The sequence below is a fragment of the Scyliorhinus torazame genome, chromosome 8 (genome assembly GCF_047496885.1).
Source record: "Scyliorhinus torazame isolate Kashiwa2021f chromosome 8, sScyTor2.1, whole genome shotgun sequence".
NCBI lineage: Eukaryota > Metazoa > Chordata > Chondrichthyes > Carcharhiniformes > Scyliorhinidae > Scyliorhinus > Scyliorhinus torazame.
In genome coordinates this window covers 212,010,743-212,030,980 of record NC_092714.1, presented here as the reverse complement: position 1 = coordinate 212,030,980, position 20,238 = coordinate 212,010,743, and the positions used below count along the sequence as shown (strand labels likewise).

The 20,238-nt window shown below is 45.1% G+C and overlaps 1 protein-coding gene across 2 annotated transcripts in view; it reads right to left on the bottom strand.

Moving 5' to 3' along the window:
* LOC140428362 (ubiquitin-conjugating enzyme E2 variant 1-like) overlaps positions 1–19,675 on the bottom strand; it is a 62,234-nt gene extending 42,559 nt beyond the window's left edge. Inside the window, exon 1 of one of the 2 annotated variants that reach the window (XM_072514745.1) lies at positions 19,509–19,675. In XM_072514745.1, the coding sequence (XP_072370846.1) occupies positions 19,509–19,530 (22 nt within the window). In that variant the 5' untranslated portion in view covers positions 19,531–19,675. Of the gene's footprint in view, positions 1–18,313; positions 18,462–19,508 lie in introns of those variants that run through there. The other variant, XM_072514744.1, reaches the window with a different exon arrangement.
* Between the last annotated feature and the right edge of the window lie 563 nt (positions 19,676–20,238).

Here is a 20,238-nt window from a genome sequence, read left to right as displayed (position 1 = left end):
GTGAGGGCTTAAATGGGTCGGTGCAGACTCGATGGGCCGAATTGCCTCCTTCTGCACTGTATGTTCTATGACAGTGACCCAAGCTGGGAATCTAACCTGGGACCCCGGTGCTGTGAAGCCACAGTGCCAACCACTGTGCTACCGTGCTGCCCACTTCTTATGGAAGTCACAAATGATATTCCATGTGACAACAACAAGGGGAAACGTTCTGCTCCAAAGTCTCTCCACCATCATTCAGCTGGTTGGGACTTCCCTCAGATATTATTTATATCTATCTAATTATAAACAGGCAATTGCCTACAATGGCTTCTCTTCCAACTCTGTTACCTCTATTGTCCCCCAAGGATCTGTTCCTTGGCCCCTTCCCATTTGTCGAGATGGTGTCCCTCAGCAACATCATCTGAAAACACAGCATTGGTTGTCACATACAAGTTGATGACACCCAACACAACCTCCATTCTCACAACAAACAGCATTCTCTAGCCACTGTCTTCACCTCTCCCTGGAGGTGGAATTAGACAGTTCGCAATCTTGATATTAACATTTTACCCCAAGATGAGCTCTCAACTACATAGCTGCACCATCACTAGAACCACCTGCCTCATTCCACTTGTCTCTCTCAAATACTCATCAGTGCCCTTGTTACCTCTCGACATGACTACTCCCAACACACCCGTGGCCAGCCTTCCATGATCTACCCTACAAACTTGAGGACATCCAAACCTCTACTGCTAACTCATAACATAAGATTCCAGTAGGGCAACTCTGCCTCGACACCCGCGCATCCACAGGAGGTAGAGAATTTCAAAGTTTCACAATTGAGCGAAGAAATTCCTCCTTATGAGTCTTAAATGACAGCCTCTTATTCTGAGGCAATGCCCCCTACTTCTAGACTTTTCATCCAGGGAAATCATCTCTCAGCAACCCCTCAGTCAAGAACTTGCAGAATCATATAAGTTTCAATGACATCACCTCTCATTAAAAAAAAATGGTGTTAAGAAAGTCTGACTGTACTTAAAGTTGATCAGATGCATTCAAAGTTGCTGAGGAAAATAAGGGTGGAAATTGCAGAGATAACAGCCGTAACCTTCCACTCCATAGGGGTGGTGCCAAAGGACTGAGAAATTGCAAATACTAACCTGGTTCAATAATAAAAGGGTATAAGGATAAACCCAGTAACCCCAGCAACTGCAGGCCAGTCACGCCAACCTCAGTGGTGTGAAAGCTTTTAGAAATTATAATCTGGTACAAAATTAGCTATCACTTGGACAAGTGTGGATTCATTAAGTAAAGCCGGTATGGATTTGTTAATGGCAAATTGTGTTTAACCACCTTAAGTTATTTGATGAGGTAAGAGAGGGTTGATGAGGATAATGCAGGGATGTGATGTGGTTGGATTCTGAAAAGCCATTTTACCACATTATACAATAAAGTTAAAGCCCAAAATTAAAAGGTAAAGTGGCAGCATGGATACAAAGTTGGCTGAGCAACAGGAAACAGAGTAGTGGGTGAACTGTTTATTTGAACTGGAGGAAATTTTATAGTGGGGTTTCCCAGGAATCGGTATTAGGTCCACTGCTTTTTCTTGATTGATATGAATGACCTGTACTTGGGAGTGCAGGGCAATAACAAACTTTGCAAATGCCACAAAGCTTGGAAGTATTGTGAACTGTGAGGAGAACAGCGTTAGACTCCAAGAGGTCATAGGCAGGCTGGTGGAGTAGGCAGACACATGGCAGATGAAATTTAAAGCAGAGAAATGCCAGCAGACATAACTGCTGAATGGCTTCCTTCTGCATTGTAACCATTTTAGATTTGAAGTATTTTGGTTAAACCCGGAACTGAACTATTTGGGGTAAGCAGTGTGGTAAAACTCTGAACTGGAGCATGTGGAATTTAAAAGGTGGTTAAAACATTGTTCAATATCGCTGACTACTCCCTTCAGAGAGTCAGCATGGTCATGACAGGCCGAACAGCCTCTTGTTTTGTAACTATTTAATATTTTCATTCATGTTTTTTAATCTTTCCATGGACTTGCCCCTCCCTATATCTAATCTCCTCCAGTCCCACAATTCTCCTAAATATTTGAGCTCCTCTGGCCTTTAAAGCAAATCAGGTTTTAATTGCTCCACCTACCGGTGCACATGATTTCAGCTGCCAGGACCTTATGCCCCTCTGGAATCCCTTCCTAAACCTCTCAGCTTCTCCTTCCTCCTTTAAGATGCTCCTCAAGCCTATCACTTTAGCCAAGCTACTAATCATCTGCTTTAATATCTCCTGGTGTGCCTTGCTGCCAAACTTTGCTCGGCAACTCTCATTGAAAGCTTTTGGTAATTTCTATGATGTGAAAGGTGTTATATATATTCAGGTCTGTGTTGCAGCATTATTTTGAGAACAATGATTACTCCCTCTCATTGCACCACCCTAGCTCTAGTATGCATGCTATCCATTTTTCCTTGGTGGGTTAATGAAACCACTCTGCAATACAAGACTTGGTGCTTCTCAGCACGAGTGTGAAACACTGAGGGAAAGCTCAGGAACCTTATTAAAAGGTAATTTTTCTCACATATTAAATTTCTGAGTTACACTGACTACATGGCTCAGGGCAAGGATGATGCAAATGCCCACCACATCAAGATATAAAACAGCACTAACCAGTTTAGGAACCAATCAACCAGCTCTTAATGGCCTGGTAAATAAGGGGAATGTGAAACTGAAGCGTAGTTTGTTTGCTCCTTCATTTGATTCCTTAGTCAGTAGTGAGATAGCTGACTCAACAAAGGTGTTACTAAATTTGATGTGCTCTCTAGTCTCATATTTGTACGTTCCAAGAGGTATGGGGGTGGGAGTGGTGATGGAGAAAATCCAGCAGCATTCAGAGTTTCTATTCCTGACTACTATCCATTGGTCAGTATTGAGGTATGTATGTGTGGACATGTCAAGTGAGAGCAGGATTAGACTCCTTTATGGTGGGATTCACCATTCAGTCAAAAAAAGACTAGTCACTAAATAATGGAGAGGGGAGGGGGTGCAGAGAGCTCTTCTGTTAAGATTCTCATTGGATGCAAGAGTTTATTTTTGAGCAGCACTGTTTTCATCTGAATGGTAACCACAAGTTGTGTGAACAAACCCTTCAATTTAGGTTTTAGTCTCAGAGACCACTTTCAAAAATCCAACTTTAGCATTTTTCAACATTAAATAATTCACTGTCGGTGATTAAATGTTAATGCATTTATGGTTACATGATTGTTAACATGTCAAAAATGTCAATCACAACACCTAACTAGTTAACAATAAATACTTTAAAATAGTACGATTTAATGACGGTCAACTAAGTGAGAGTTCCTTGCGTGCATCTTAAGACACTGGGACAAATAAAATTGAATTTCAAGTCCTGGGCTGATCAAGCCCTAAAACAGAAAATAGGAAAAGATAAAAAATTATAAAGTCGCTGACAAACAGGGGTGTCAACAGACGATGGATATATTTTGCACTAGCTGATGATGCAAAAACTTTTGCATCATGTGGTGAATGGAACTACTGTTAATTCACCAGTGCAATGTGATATCATGTTACTGCTGTATCGTGTTGCGTTATGTGTTTAACCCTGTGGGCTCCACCTATGGGCCATTGTACGGCTTCACCCTCAGGGGGATATGTCGGGGCATGTACGAGCTCCGCCCATGGCTCCACCCCTTACAGGAAGCATAAAGGCAGCTGACCTGCGGGGCCGCATTCTTTGTTGTACCGGTCACAGGCAGGCTCAGTTGTAAGCTGATTAAAACCACGATTTACTTCTCAACGCGTCTCTCAGTGAATTGATGGTCGCATCAATTTAATCAGCTTAAAATACTACTATGGAATCAGCCCTCAAACCTGATAGACTGGAACTCGATCCACAGGCCGCGGAGGCGAGAGAATTCTTTTAGCACTGGCTTCGATGCTTCAAGGCCTATCTCGCCGCGTCGTCTACGTCATCCGTCACGGACGAACAGAAACGGAGTCTTCTCCACGTACGGGTGAGCCATCGTATTTCTGTCCAGCTCGACGGCGTCGCGTCCTATACAGAGGCCCTCGCACTACTCGAACGCCCGTGTACGGCCCGTGAACAAGGTCTACGCACGACACATCTTCACCACTCGCCGCCAGCGCCCCGGGGAATCGCTAGATGACTACCTACGTGACCTCAAAGCCCTCGCGCGCAACTGTAACTACCAGGCCGTTACGGCCCCTCAGCATATGGAGCTCCCTATCCGAGACGTTTGCGTGGCGGAGGTCCAATCGAACTATGTAAGACGGCGCCTGCTCGAAAAAGGGGCCCAGGACCTGGAGGACACGGTAACACTAGCTACCTCTCTGGAGGTCGCGTTTCAGAGCCTTACTGCGTTCCCCGCCGACCACCCGACACCCTCGTGGGCCCCCGACCAGAGACTACCCCAGGCTTGTGCCTCGCAGCCGCCCGTCCATCATGGGGGGCTGCCCTGCTATTTTTGCAGCCAGTCCCAACACCCCTGCCCGGCCCGCAATGCGAACTGTAGTAACTGCGGGCGACAAGGACACTTCGCCAAGGTCTGCCTGGCCAGGTCTAAGAACTCGAACACACAGACCCGATCCACAGACCCCGCAAAGTGGCAGCGTGTCTGCCGACTCCGCCTCCGCACAACACGTGCGACTCATGGGGGCCGCCATCTTGGCCATCCTCCCCCACGCGGTCGGCCACGTGCGATCTATGAGGGCCGCCATCGTCCTCACCGCCCGCCACGCTTGACCAACGGGGGCTGCCATCTTGGTCGCCATCTACTACACCGCCCGAGATGTACGAACGACATGGACAGCACCCATCGCGGGGCCGCCCCAGCACCACCGATCACGCCGTCGGCTACCCCCAGCTCAGCGCGGTCACCCTGGACCAGTCGCGACCGAAGCACCTCCGGAGCTCCATGATGGCGGTCCGGGTAAACGGGTACAAGACACCTTGCCTTTTCGACTCCGGAAGCACAGAGAGCTTCAATCACCCGGACACGGTAAGACGTTGTTCGCTCCCAATATTCCCGACGCAACAAACTATCTCCCTCGCCTCTGGGTCGCACTCGGTGCAAACCCAAGGGTGCACTACTGCAAACCTAGCGATCCAGGGCGCTGAGTACGCTAATTTTAAACTATGTGCTCCCAGACCTCTGCGCTCCTCTCCTCTTAGGACTCGATTTTCAGTGAAACCTCAGGAGCCTAACTCTTAAATTCGGGGGGGGCCCTGCCCCCGCTCACCATATGCAGCCTCGCAACCCAAAAATCGACCCCCCGCCGCCCTCTTTGCGAACCTCACCACCGATTGTAAGCCAATAGCCACCAGAAGCAGGCGGTATAGTATGCAGGACAGGACGTTCATTAGGTCTGAGGTCCAGCGTCTCTTGCGGGAAGGGGTCATAGAAGCCAGCTATAGCCCCTGGAGAGCTCAGGTGGTGGTCGTCAAGACTGGGGGAAAGCTCCGGATGGTGGTTGATTACAGCCAGACCATTAACCGCTTTACGCAACTCGATGCGTACCCCCTTCCCCGGATTGCAGACATGGTAAATCAGATCGCGCACTACGTGTTCTCTACGGTAGATCTGAAGTCTGCATATCACCAGCTCCCAATCCGCCCGGAGGACCGCCACTACACGGCGTTTGAGGCAGATGGCCGCCTTTTCCATTTCCTCTGGGTCCCCTTTGGCGTCACAAACGGGGTTTTGGTGTTCCAACGAGCAATGGACCGAATGGTGGACCAGTACGGGCTGCGGGCCACGTTTCCGTACTTGGACAATGTAACCATCTGCGGCCATGATCAGCAGGACCACGACGCCAACCTCCACCGATTTCTCCAAACCGCCCAAAAACTCAACCTCACCTACAAGGAGAAATGCGTTTTCCGCACAACCAGGCTAGCCATCCTCGGCTACGTCGTAGAAAACAGGGTCCTAGGGCCCGACCCTGACCGTATGCGCCCCCTCCTCCAATTCACTCTCCCTCACTGCCCCAAGGCCCTGAAGAGGTGCCTTGGATTTTTCTCCTATTACGCACAGTGGGTCCCCCAGTAAACGGACAAAGCTCGCCCACTATTTAAGGCCACCATTTTTCCATTGGCAGCCGAGGCTCACCAGGCCTTCAAAGCTGCAATGCGGGCGGTGGACGAGTCCGCCCCCTTCCAGGTGGAGAGTGATGCCTCAGAGGTCGCTCTCGCCGCAACTCTCAACCAAGCAGGCAGACCGGTAGCGTTCTTTTCCCGCACCCTCACTACCTCGGAAATTCGACATTCCTCCGTCGAAAAAGAAGCCCAAGCCATCGTGGAAGCCGTACGGCACTACCTCGCTGGTAGGAGGTTTACCCTCATCACCGACCAACGATCGGTTGCCTTTATGTTTGACAATGCTCAGCGGGGCAAGATCAAGAATGACAAGATCTTGAGGTGGAGGATCGAACGCTCCACCTATAACTACGATATAGTATATCGTCCTGGGAAGCTCAACGAGCCCCCAGATGCCCTGTCCCGCAGCACATGCGCCAGATGACCGATTACGTGCTATCCACAATGACCTCTGTCACCCGGCTCGCCCATTACATCAAGGCCCGCAACCTGCCCTACTCCATCGAGGAGGTCAAAGCTGTAACCAGAGACTGCCAAATCTGTGCGGAGTGTAAACCGCACTTCGATCGACCAGATAAGGCCCACCTGGTAAAGGCGTCCCGGCCCTTTGAATGCCTTGGTATCGATTTCAAAGGGCCCCACCCCTCCAATAATCGCAACACGTACTTCCTAAACATCATAGACGAGTTCTCCCGTTTTCCGTTCGCCATTCCCTGCCCCGATATGACCACTCCCACAGTCATCAGAGCCCTGTATAGTGTCTTCACCCTGTTCGGTTTCCCCAGCTACGTCCACAGCGACAGGGGCTCGTCGTTCATGAGCGACGAACTGCGTCAGTACCTGCTCAGTAAAGGCATCGCCTCGAGCAGGACTACCAGCTATAACCCCAGGGGAAACGGGCAGGTGGCGAGGGAGAACGCGACGGTCTGGAAGACCGTCCTACTGACCCTGTGGTCCAGGAATCTCTTGGTTTCTCACTGGCAGGAAGCCCTCCCCGATGCGCTCCACTCTATTAGGTCCCTCCTTTGCACGGCCACAAACCAGACCCCTCATGACCGCTTGTTTGTTTTCCCTAGGGGAGCTACCTCAGGGGCCTCGCTTCCGCCCTGGCTGATGACACCGGGTCCAGTCCTCCTCCGAAAACATGTTCGGAGCCATAAGACCGACCCCCTGGTAGAGAGGGTCCAGCTCCTGCACTCCAACCCACACTATGCGTATATCAGACACCCCGATGGCCGGCAGGATACCGTCTCCCTCCGGGACCTGGCGCCCGCAGGCTCCGACACCACGACCGCTACTGCATCCCCCACACTAGGTCTCGTCCAACCGTCCATGTTCAGCACCCCTACTCCTATCCAACCTCCCATGTTCAGCGCCCCAACCCCGATATGGTTCTCGCGCTCCCTCCCACCCGCCGCACCGGTCCACAGGAATGAAGCTCCGGAAGAGCCGCTTACAGGAGACCACGCCTGTGCCTGCTCCGGGCCCAGCTCAACTGCCACCCGAAACGGCTGCAACACCAGTGCTTTGGCAGTCGCAACGTACGATCCGGGCACCAGATCGACTGAATCGGTGAACCCGTCACCCCCGCCGGACTTCACTTTTTAAACAGGGGGTGAATGGAACAACTGTTAATTCACCAGTGCATTGTGATATCATGTTACTGCTGTATCGTGTTACGTTGTGTGTTTAACCCTGTGGGCTCCACCTATCGGCCATTGTACGGCTTCACCCACAGGGGGCTATGTCGGGGCATGTACGGGCTCGCCCATGGCTCCACCCCTTACAGGAAGTATAAAGGCAGCTGACGTGCAGGGCCGCATTCATTGTTGTACCGGTCACAGGCAGGCTCAGTTGTAAGCTAATTAAAACCACGATTTACTTCTCAACGTGTCTCTCAGTGAACTGATGGTCGCATCACATCACAATATAAAACCATGCATCAAATTCTTGTTTAAAGATAGACTGCTTTTTAAAAAAACATTTTAGGTCTTACTAAATCAGTTATCATTTCACAACAAAAAAAGCAAGTACACCAATGAGAAGCAAGAGTCCTGCCACAGAGGGAATCCCAGTTAGAACGCTACCATTTAGTCGTACACTTTCTGCTGTCAGTAAAACATTTTTAAAGAACTGCTACAAAAACATTTTTCTTTTGTTATACATTGATATTCAAGGACAAAAGAATGTTTAAAAAAATGTTTCACAAATCTTCTGCAAACACATCCTTGCAGACCTCAAAATGGCCTCTTTTTAAGCTTCCATGATCTGAGTTTGTCCTTGTTCTGGAGTGTCTACTGACACTATCTGCCAGTGGGTTGGACTTGTTCCAGGTCTTATCATTGCTCAACTGCTGAGAAATCTACTAGCTATTAAAACATTTTAGTACTTAATACCTAATGGGATGTTATCTCTGTTGTAATGTGGTAATCATGGAGGGAAATGTGGTGGACAATATTTGCACAACAGTGGCCCACAAATAGCAATGAGGTAAATGACCAGAGGATGTGCCTTTTTTGGTGTTGCTTGAGGAATAAACATTGGCTATGATCTTTTGGGGCAGGCAGAGCTCCAGTTGAAAAACCATACCTCAAATAGCAGAACTCCCTCACTCCTGCACAGAAGTATCTTGTTATGAACTCGTCTGCAGAGGAGTTTGAAACCAGGGCCTTTTTACTCACAGGCTGGTTGGTGCATTTCAAATGAGTCACGACTCGCATTACAAATAGTATTCAGTATTTTAAATGCAACCAGTGAAATAGCATACTGCACCATAAGATCTAGCCACTTACAGTGTAGGAACATGGAGCATTGTAGCAGCGTTGTTGGGATCTAGAACCAAGCTCTCCCTCAGCTGGCCATATAAATTTAGCTACTCTGCAACTTGGAACTGGAATACATACTGTAATGTATATACAGCATGCTCTTTGCAAACATTTCTAACGCTTTCCTTACTGTTGCCAAAACTCCTAGTTCAGGACCCCGAGGAGCTAATTTTAACTCATCAGGCAGAACAACAACCAGGGAGTATGTTACAAAGTTAAAACAGAATCAAGCAGTTCGGCTGATATCATCTGTCTTATAACACTTCGCAAGCTATTTTTCCTTTCATTAAAATACAGAAACAAGAGTAGGACATGCAACCTCAAGTTTGTTCCACCATTCGGTCAGATCATGGCTGACTTGCATCTTTTGGTTCTGTAACCTACAAACTCTGACAAATATCTAGCAATTTAAGTATTTTTATTAAAGCATATAAACCCTTTGCAATTTCATTTTATTTCATCCAGTTTTCTCAGAGCACCTAGATATTATCCAAAACACAAATCAAAGAGGAAAAATGTATACACTTTAAACAGAAGCAGACAAGAGCAACAGCAGAGGGAAAATCTGCAAAAGTCATGTTCAGCTGATGAGAGTACAGAGCCAGCGTGTGATTTTTCAGGTTTAAAAAAAGTAATCGACCTAATTTTAACAAACAAAAACAGGCTACCTAATTTTAAGAAACACATAAAACAGGTTAGGAGTGTCAGGACAGCAAGACCACATCTGCCAGAAATGTGTCTGCCTTTGGTCACTGGCTCAGCATCATTGAGAGATCATAGCCTTATACAGAACGGTGATGTCAGGAAGCCAGGTAGATTTGGGAGAGAGCGGTTAAAAAGGAAGCCCCACAGACATTGGTCCAATCCAACAAGTACTTGTCATTATGTGGAATTGCAGGAAGACTACAAAAGGAAAGCCACAATGCAGGCTCAGTCACGTGGTCCAGAAAATCTTTCCAGGGTAGGGGAGGCAGTGAGGGAGCAGAACAGAAATGTGGTAAGAATATGGGGTGCGATAAGTAGGGGAGGGGATTAGATGAACAAGTCGCGATGATGTGTGTAATCACCACAGTGCCAGGTTAGAGGGATATTGCAAGGCAGCTGGAGGTGAATTTGAAAGGGGAGAAGGAAAATCCAGAAGCTATGGTAGTCCATGTTGGAATGAGCAATATGGGTAGGAACAGGGAACCCTTCGGAGTATCTGGAGATAGGTGCTTAATTAAGCAGGTAATAATTTCTGGATTATTGTCTGAAACACATGCAAAATGGCATATAAACGGGCTGCAATATGACAATGACCTGATCTGCTTTGTTCTGCGATGTTGATTGAAGGATAAATATTGGCCAAAACATCTTCAATAACTCCCATGCTCTTCTTTGAAATAATGTCATGGGATCTCATGTCCACATCAAGGGACAAACAGGGCATCAGTTTAAATATCGTATCTGAAAGTCTGACAGTGCAGCACTGCCTCAGTAATGTATTGGAGCATCAAACTTGATTTTTGAGAATGAGATCAGTGTCCTAAAAGTAAATAGGAAAGAGCTGAAGGTTTAAAACCAAAAAAAAAGAGACGTGGGGTTTACAAGAAATGAAACGAGCCTAAATATAAACTGAACAATCTAGGACAGCACAGACTGACTAAACTCAGAGGACTAGGTGGCCAGGGAATTAATAGAGTTATGGAACTCACGGTTAAAAATAGAGAGAGAGATTACTATTAAAAATTGGCTAAACTGTCTGTACAATGCATACAGTGCCTGCAGCAGAGGAACTGAAGGCAATAATGTTTGGGCAGCACAAGTGGATAGCACTGTGGCTTCACAGCACCAGGGTCCCAGGTTTGATTTCCTGCCAGGTCACTGCGTGGAGTCTGCACGTTCTCCCAGTGTCTGCGTGGGTTTCCTCCGGGTGCTCCGGTTTCCTCCCACAGTCCAAAGATGTGCAGGTTAGGTGGATTGACCATGCTAAATTGCCCTTAGTGTCCAAAAAAGGTTAGGAGGGGCTATTGGGTTACGGGGATAGGGTGGAAGTGAGGGCTTAAGTGGGTCAGTGCAGACTCGATGGGCTGAATGGCCTCCTTCAGCACTGTATGTTCTATGTTCTAATGTGTTGTGAGGAACTAGACATAGCAAAGATGACCAAGGCATGGCGAAAGAAAAATCAGGGCTGGGCATTAAACATTGCAGAGTATAGCATATTTAGAAAAAATAGAGGGAAAACAGGGAGGTGAACTTTAATAATAATCTTTATTGTCACAAGTAGGCTTACATTAACATCACAATGAAGTTACTTTGAAAGCCCCTAGTCGCCACATTCCGGCCCCTGTTCGGGTACACGGAGGGGGAATTCAGAATGTCCAAATTACCTAACAGCACGTCTTTCAGAACTAGCTGGGTTGATTAGAGACCAATAATAGCAGTTGAAAAAAAGTGGTACAACTATCAGTAGGACAGAAATAGAATCCATGTAGATAGAGATAAAAAAGGATTAATCACACTAATCGGGATAAGATGGAGGAAGAAATATGCAAACAACTGAGGGAAATGAGTGATAAAATGTAGAATAATAATGGGAGATTTAGATCATAGAATTTACAGTGCAGTAAGGTCGTCATTCGGCCCATCGAGTCTGCACCGGCTGTTGGAAAGAGCACCCTACCCAAGGTCCACACCTCCACCCTATCCTCATAACCCAGTAACCCCACCCAACACTAAGGGAAATTTTGGACACTATGGGCAATTTAGCATGGCCAATCCACCTAACCCGCACATCTTTGGGCTATGGGAGGAAACCCACGCACACATGGGGAGAATGTGCAGACTCTGTGCAGACTCCACACAGACAGTGACCCAAGCCGGGAATCGAACCTGGGACCCTGGAGCTGTGAAGCAATTGTGCTATCCACAATGCTACCGTGCTGCCCACAAACCTCAAAATTATTTAGCCAGAAGAGTCAAATAAAAAGGATAAGGGAATGTATTTCCTATAATGTGTACAGGACTCCTTTCTAACCCATTATTAAAATGCTTGACGAGGGAAGATTCCCAACTGGAATGAAGCAGAGTGGGATCAGAGAAGTAAAAGGGGAAAACCCTTGTGACAATGACCATCATATAATAGTTTAATATAATTAAGAAGGACACATTATAACAGGGACCAGTGTAACAGATTGGACAAAAGTCAATTTGGGGAAGTGATAGGGGGGAAAATCGATCGAACATTGAAAAATAAAATGGGTGACATTATTAGCAATAATGAACTGGGACAATAATAGGAAAAAATGTAAAAGCGTTCAACAAAATCAAAGAAAAAATATATTCCACGGGGCAACACAGTGGCACAAAGGCTAACACTGCTGCCTCATGGCACCGAGGCCCAGGGTTCGATCCCGGCCCCTGGTCATTGTGCATCTCCCCATGTCTGCGTGGGTCTCACCCCCACAATCCAAAGATGTGCAGGGTAATTGACCAGGCTAAATTGCCCGTTAATTGGGAAAAAAAGAATTTGGTACTCTAAATCTATAAAAAAAAGATTTTTCCACTAAAAGACAAAAACAAACTAAACTGAATCAAGGATGAATAAAGACGAGGGAAAATTGAGATATGCACTAAGTATATGCAGTGGAGAGCATGGTAAGGATAATTAGGAGAGAAGTCAAAAAAGTTTGGAAATCAAAAAGGAACCAAGAAATTAAAATTATAAAAGTACATAAACCAAAACAGTTAAATATTTTACAGGTACATAAATTTAGAAGAAAGTAAGTTAGGATGGGAATAGAGCCACTAAGGGATGGACGTTCCACGACAAAAATCACAGCAGTAGCAAGATGGAAGAAATATTAATTATTTTGCTTCAGTTTTTAAACAGGGACACAGGTTAGGTGGGCATGCTACCAGATATTAGAAATAATATAGCTGCATTCAAAATAGAGAAATATCAAACCAACTAATTAAATACAAAAACCTCTGGTTTGGATGGATTGCATCCATGCATTTTAAAAGAATCTAGGGAAAAGATGGGAGTCACTAATACACATATTCAATAATTCATTCGAGAAAGACAGTGTCAGAGAGCTGGCAGACAGCTAAGATAATATTTACATTCAAGAAGGGAGATAGAACATGTCCAGAGAATTGTAGACCAATCAACTGAACAATGGTAGTCGAAAAAATAATGGAATCCCTACAAAGTAAAAGAATAGGAAAACATCCAGAAACCAAAAATTAAGTAAACGTCTTTAAGGAGGTGACAGAGTGGACAAGAGTAATGCAGTAGAATTTAAAAAGGTTTTCTTGTAAGGTGCCAGATAATCGATGAATAAATAAAGTCAGAGCATGCGGAGTCAGGGGACAAGTAGCAGAATTAATAGCTAGCTAACATCAAGGTAAATGCAGAATTCGGTAAAGGATAGCTAGTCAGAGTCACACACGTGGAAGATGGAGTCCGACAAAGATACATGGTGGGACCACTGTCATTCACAATTTATATTAATATTTTGAGTTTGGAATCAGAAACAAGTTTTAAATGTTTGGATGACACCAAATTTGGGATAAGGTGTGGCAGTTATAATCAATACGGAGGAGAAAGGCAACAGATTACAAGATGACATTCATAAACTTACAGAATGGGCAGATAATTGACAAATGGATTAACTGAATTTTAAAACATGAATAAAACATTCTGGTAGTAAAAATGAAGCCACATAGTACTTGGTAACTTAGAATCTTAGCAGTGTATAGGAACAAGGGAATTTCAGCATGCAATTCAAAAATCACTAAAATCAGTGACACAATGAGGCCATTAAAAAGACAAAGTATTGATTTGGGCTTATTTCTAGACTAGAAATGAAAAGTAAAGTAATGCCAAAGTTGCTTTGAGCTCTGGTGATATCACAAGGTACAAATCTGGTCCCATATAATAGACACTGGAGAAGGTGCAAACAGGCAATGCACATCAGGAAAAGCAAGCTAGCCCCTCCTTTTGTGAAAAGATCATGGAGGGGTGATCAAATTAGGTCTCTTTTTAATTAATTAATTTTTACAAATTTAGAGTAGCCAATTCATTTTTTCCTATTAAGGGGCAATTTAGCTTGGCCAATCCACCCTGCACATCTTTGGGTTGTGGGGGCGAAACCCATGCAAAAACGGAGAGAATGTGCAAACTCCACACGGACAGTGACCAAGAGCCGGGATCGAACCTGGGACCTTGGTGCTGTGATACAGCAGTGCTAACCACTGCGCCACTATGCTGCCCTTTCAAATAGACGTCTTTATAATTATGAAATGATTTAATAAGTAGATACAATTTTCACTTGTAGAGAAGTGCAAAAGCAGTCAATGTAAGATACTTGCAAGAGATCAAATCAAGAATTCAGAAGAAGTTTCTTTAACAGAGTGGTGAGAACATCAAGCTCACTATCACAAGGAGTGGTCGAGATAAATATTTCAACATTGAAGAGAAGGCTAGATTATTAAGAGGGAGAAAGAAATAGAAGGTGATCCTGAGGAGTTAGATGCTCGTGTGGAACATAAATGCCAGCATGGATTACCTGGGCAGAATGGCCTGTACAATTATTATATCTGAACTTGAGGCCTGTTCACATCAAGGTGGGGCGTGTGAAACATAAAACAGCCCAGGGCTTTTTCTAAATTACTGAAGGAGACAACTCCACTCGCTTTTTTCACTCCAGCTGCCTTGAGATAGTGATATACTAGAGTCCCTATAAGTGGGTATACAAATGGACAGATAGGGCAATGACAAAACAAAGATTATAGTTGCAAAGTATTGTATATAGGAATACAAAATAATCAACAGAATTACTTGACTGGGGGCAAAACATCAAAAAGATGAAGCTGAAAGAGATCTGGAATTTTTAGTAGACTCAGCAACTAAACCGACAAAATAAATAGTACGCTGAATTAGTCAACCAAACTGTAAAGTTTAAGCAGGAAGTTCTAATCTGGTCCGGTCACACCACACCTTCAACATCACGTAATAAAGACAGAAGTTGTGAGAATGTACGGCAGACCCATTAGCAGTTACATGAAGAAAACAAAATAAATTCCACAGTGGAAACATTAGCACATTTTCCATAGCAGATAATGGCAAACCTGTGCTTTTCAGCACATTTTGATTTTCAGTATCGTTCCTCCTTAATTCTACAGTATGAGAATTAACGTAGTCCAGAAGGGAGGCCAGCAGTGATACAAAACGGATCGCTCACAATTAGAGTACTGAGGTGTAAGGCTTGAAAAACGTGGGATGTCTCATTTTCAAAGAAAGAAATTGAGGGAGAACCACAAAGATAAAGAAAGTAAATGCAATAAAATTTTATAGCACAGGAAGTGGCCATGCAGGTCACCGCACCTATACCAGCTAAAAAAAAATCCATTAATCTAATCTTCTGTCCCTTCTTCAAATTATTTTAAATTTTCCACCCCTCCTATCACTGCTAACTAAAGTGACTCATCTTGGATATTCATCTTAAGACTGCCTCTTTATCCTCTCTTGGCATCCTTTCTGAAAGACAGCATCCTAAACTAGATGCAATATTTTAACTGCAGCCTAAGTAATGTTTTGCACAGGTTCAACAAAAGCTTTTTACCCCATTTTAAATTCTTTCTCCCGCTTTAAAAATTTGAGTGCCTAAATCAAGTGTCTACTCTTTTACAAGTTTTATAAGTTGATACTCAATTGCTCCTCCTATTCTTTGACCCAACATTGAATTTCAACTGATATCTCTTTGCTAAACCGACTTTCACCCAAAGCTGCTTAGTCTTCTCTGGGTAAGCTAATGAAGGACTTAATATTGACCCCAGCGAGACACCACCATTTACAATCTAATCGCCGAAACGTTTTATTCATCAGCATCATTTTCTATCCTCTGATTAGCTTACTATCCATGCTTCCACATTCCTTTTATCATGTATTTCCATTTTTATGAAATAGATTCCTAGGTAAGTCTTGCAAACATACAAAAAAACATATTAAGTAAGAATAGAAGCTATTCGGCCCCTCGAACCTGCTCTGCTATTCAATAAAATCATGGTTGATCAGTTTGTGGTTCAAGTTGCACATTCCCATATAACTCCAATAACCTCAATTTCCTTGAGGAATAAGAATCTATCTATCCTTTCTGTAAAAATATTCAGTGATCCTGCTTCCACTGACAGAGTTCCAAAGTCGCACAACCTCAGAAACACATTCTCCTAATCTCTATACTATAAGGGTGACCCCTAATTTTAAAGCAGTGCCGCCTAATTCTGGACTCCGCCATAAGAGAAAACGTCCTTTCCAAGTCCACCTTGTCAAGATCATTCAGGATCTCATACACTACAATCAAGTCACCCCTCACTCTTCTAAATTCCAGTGACAACAAGCCCAGCCTACCCTCTTAAGACAAGGTGCTCATTCCAGGTTATCATTCCAGGAAACTAAGGAAATTCGGCATGTCCACATTAACACTTAGCAACTTTTACAGATGCACCATAGAAAGCATCCTATCGGGCTGCATCACAGCCTGATATGGCAACTGCTCGGCCCAGGACCGCAAGAAACTTCAGAGAGTCGTGAACACCGCCCAGTTCATCACACGAACCTGCCTCCCATCCATTGACTCCATCTACACCTCCCGCTGCCTGGGAAAAGCGGGCAGCATAATCAAAGATCCCTCCCACCCAGCTTAGTTACTCTTCCAACTTCTTCCATCGGGCAGGAGATACAGAAGAACACGCACGAACACTCAAAAACAGCTTCTTCCCCAGTCACCAGACTCCTAAATGACCCTCTTATGGACTGACCTCATTAACACTACACCCTGTATGCTTCATCCAATGCCAGTGTTTATGTAGTTACATTGTATATGTTGTGTTGCCCTATTATGTATTTTCATTTATTCCCTTTTCTTCCCATGTACTTAATGATCTGTTGAGCTGCTCGCAGAAAAATACTTTTCACTGTACCTCAATACACGTGACAATAAACAAATCCAATCCAATCATAAACCAATTGTTTTATTTTCTTCTCTCATACCTTCTGAACTGCCTCCAACACACTTACATCCTTCCTTCAACACACTTACATCCTTCCTTAAATAAGGAGACCATAACTGCATAGTACTTGAGATGTGGTTAAAACTATTAAATTGAAAGAACCTTAAGCACTTTCTGAAAATTCACACCTACTGTATTTCTTTTATCAAAACAATTAACTATTTTCACATTTTAAAAAAAATGAGCAATTCATTATTTTTTTTTTAAATTTAAGATTACCCAATTAATTTTTTCCAATTAAGGGGCAATTTAGCGTGGCCAATCCACCGTGACAATATACCCATGACCGTATTGACAAGTAGTTGGTGATAAGAGACTGGCATCATGGTAGAGACACTACGTAAATTTTTTTTAAAATAATAAATTTAGAGTACCCAATTCAGAGGCAATTTAGCGTGGCTAATCCACCTACCCCACACATCTTTGTGTTGTGGGGGCAGAACCCATGCAAACACAGGGAGAACGTGCAAACACCACACGGACAATGACCCAGAGCCGGGATGGAACTGGGACCTTGGCGCCGTGAGGTTGCAGTGCTAACCACTGTGCTATCATGCTGCCTTGAGCAATTCATTATATCTCGGATTCTGCCATCTAGAAATTCATTCATCCCTGATGTCAAGATAATTGGTTTATAGCTAGTTACACTGTTAAGACTTTCCTCCCTTCTTGAACAGGAGTGTTATGTTAGTGACTCTGCAGTCCTTTGGCACAAAATGTCTGAAATACTGAGGTTGAAGTTGCTACCATTTCCTCAGTGTTCCAGGATGCATGCCATCAGGGCCCAATACCTTCTTCCACTCGGAATTGCACCAATTTCTTATCCAATTGTTTTATTTTCTTCTCTCATACCTTCTCATTCTCACAATCACAATCTTGTATGGAAACTAAGGCAAGTACTCGTATCGCGTCCATTGCTTCACTTGGCAAGATAGCAGAAGAAATTTACCAGGATGTTGCCTGGTATGGAGGGCATTAGCTATGAGAAGCGGTTGAATAAACTCAGTTTGTTCGCACTAGAACGACAGAGATTGAGGGGCGACCTGATAGAGGTCTACAAAATTATGAGGGGATAGACAGAGTGGATAGTCAGATGCTTTTCCCCAGGGTAGAGGGGTCAATTATTAGAGGTCATAGGTTTAAGGTGCAAGGGGCAAAGTTTAGAGTAGATGTACGAGGCAAGTTTTTTTACAGAGGGTAGTGGGTGCCTGGAACTCGCTGCCAGAGGAGGTGGTGGAAGCAGGGACGATAGTGACATTTAAGGGGCATTTTGACAAATACATGAATAGGATGGGAATAGAGGGATACGGACCCAGGAAGTGTAGAAGATTGTAGTTTAGTCGGGCAGCATGGTCGGCACGGGCTTGGAGGGCCGAAGAGCCTGTTCCTGTGCTGTACTTTTCTTTGTTCTTTGGGAAACTATACTCATTACTAACCGACTTCATCCTTTTTTATCCTGTTTTCATAGTCCCTCCTACGGAAAATAAAAATCCAGAAGACAATTATAAATTGAACTGCAAATTTCCGATAAGGTTCTGGATGGAGATTGCAAATTGGACCCTCCCACACGAGTACACCAGAAAACCTCCCCGTGTATTTTACAAATGCATGATTGAACTTTAAATCCTCGTCCTTCCAGCGGCCCCAAATCAAACTGACATTTAAAATAAATTTCAAATGGTGGACTTAAATGTGATACACAAGATAGCAATTTGACACTCAAGGCAAAAGGTTCTCCACAACAGTTCTAATAAATGTTGTGGAACGGGCGACCCACTTGTAGTTTCACAGCAGCTGGAAGTAAAAGAAAATAGCTTGTGCCTGGATAAGATAAAATGACTTTGAGGGAGGGAAATTGCCATCACACGTCCCAAATAAATTGGGAATACCTAAAGAGAAGTTTATAGTGATAAAAAGGCAAGGCTTCGGTTTGGGAAGAGAAAAGTGGGGGGCGGAGAAAGCTCCTCCACAAGGACGACGCTGGCCTGCGTGGGTTACGTTTTGTGCGGACAAAAAACCCACAAAAGAGTGAAAGCGGTGCAGCCTCACCCAGAAGAGGCACCGGGCAGACAGGCGAGAGTAGCAGCAACACCACAACCTGCCCCTTAGCGAGCTGAACAAGGCGGACACAACTAGATTGGCGTTTTATATCCGAGAAAAAAAACAAAGGTTTTATTTCAGATTAAAAGGCGCTTCCTCTTTCTCCCCCTCCCGCCCACTAATCCGGTAGGCCGTCTGATGGGGGCCGTTGATGGATCCCAGTTTCCTCAATGTAAACCCAAAGCACTCGAGGTCTCCCCCAAAACAAACAGCAGCTCCTTCCCAACCAGCCCGCACCCTCTTCACATCCCATCCCCTCGAGTCAGCCAAGACACCGCATTAGGACCCAGGAGGCTTCCCCTCCCGCTTAACCGGGCCCAGCAGCTTCCCGATGGACGCCCCCGTAAAGCGGGGAGGGGGAAGAGATTGAAGAGGAACGGCGCCCGCACCCTCTGCCCTCCACTCACTCTTACTCCCGGTGGTCGCCATCTTGTGTCGCTACCGGTCGCTGCTGACCTCCTCCGGTCGTGACGTCACTAAACGCGGGAACAGTCCGCGGGGGCGGCGACGTCTCCGCGCGCCCCCGTAGCCTCAGCATCATTTGTGCGCGGCGCGGTGCAACTTGTGCCGCCCATCGCGAGCACGGCCGTTTTGCGTGTGTGCGCGCGCGCGCACTCCCCCCGACGACCTCCTCCGCGGGTACGGCGCCGTAGTGCGCGCGCGTCGTGCTGCTCTTTTCCGGGGCTCCCCACTCCGCTAATTCACTGAATCTTCGCTGCAAGATTACACTCAGGTATTGCAACTGAATGTATCTGAAGAACATATAGTCCAAGATATACATACTGTACTTGACTAGACAAATAACTATTTCAATGAAAACCAACTAAGCCCAGATAATTGGAAAAATTGTGAGATAAGGACAACAGGAAATATTGAAACTCAAGATTGCTTAGAGTGCAAACTGGATAAAATGGCATATTAAAGTATTTTTTGTGGCTACAAGAGCAGGTCAGAGGCTGGGAATTCAGCAGGGAGTGATTCATATCTGACCTCCCCAAAGCCTCTCCATCATCTACACAAGTCAGGAGCGTGATGGGATACTCTCCACTTGCCTGGATGCGTGCAGCACAAAGCAGTCCACTTGCTTGACATTGCATCCACCACGGTAAACATTTATTCCCTCCATCACCAATGCAC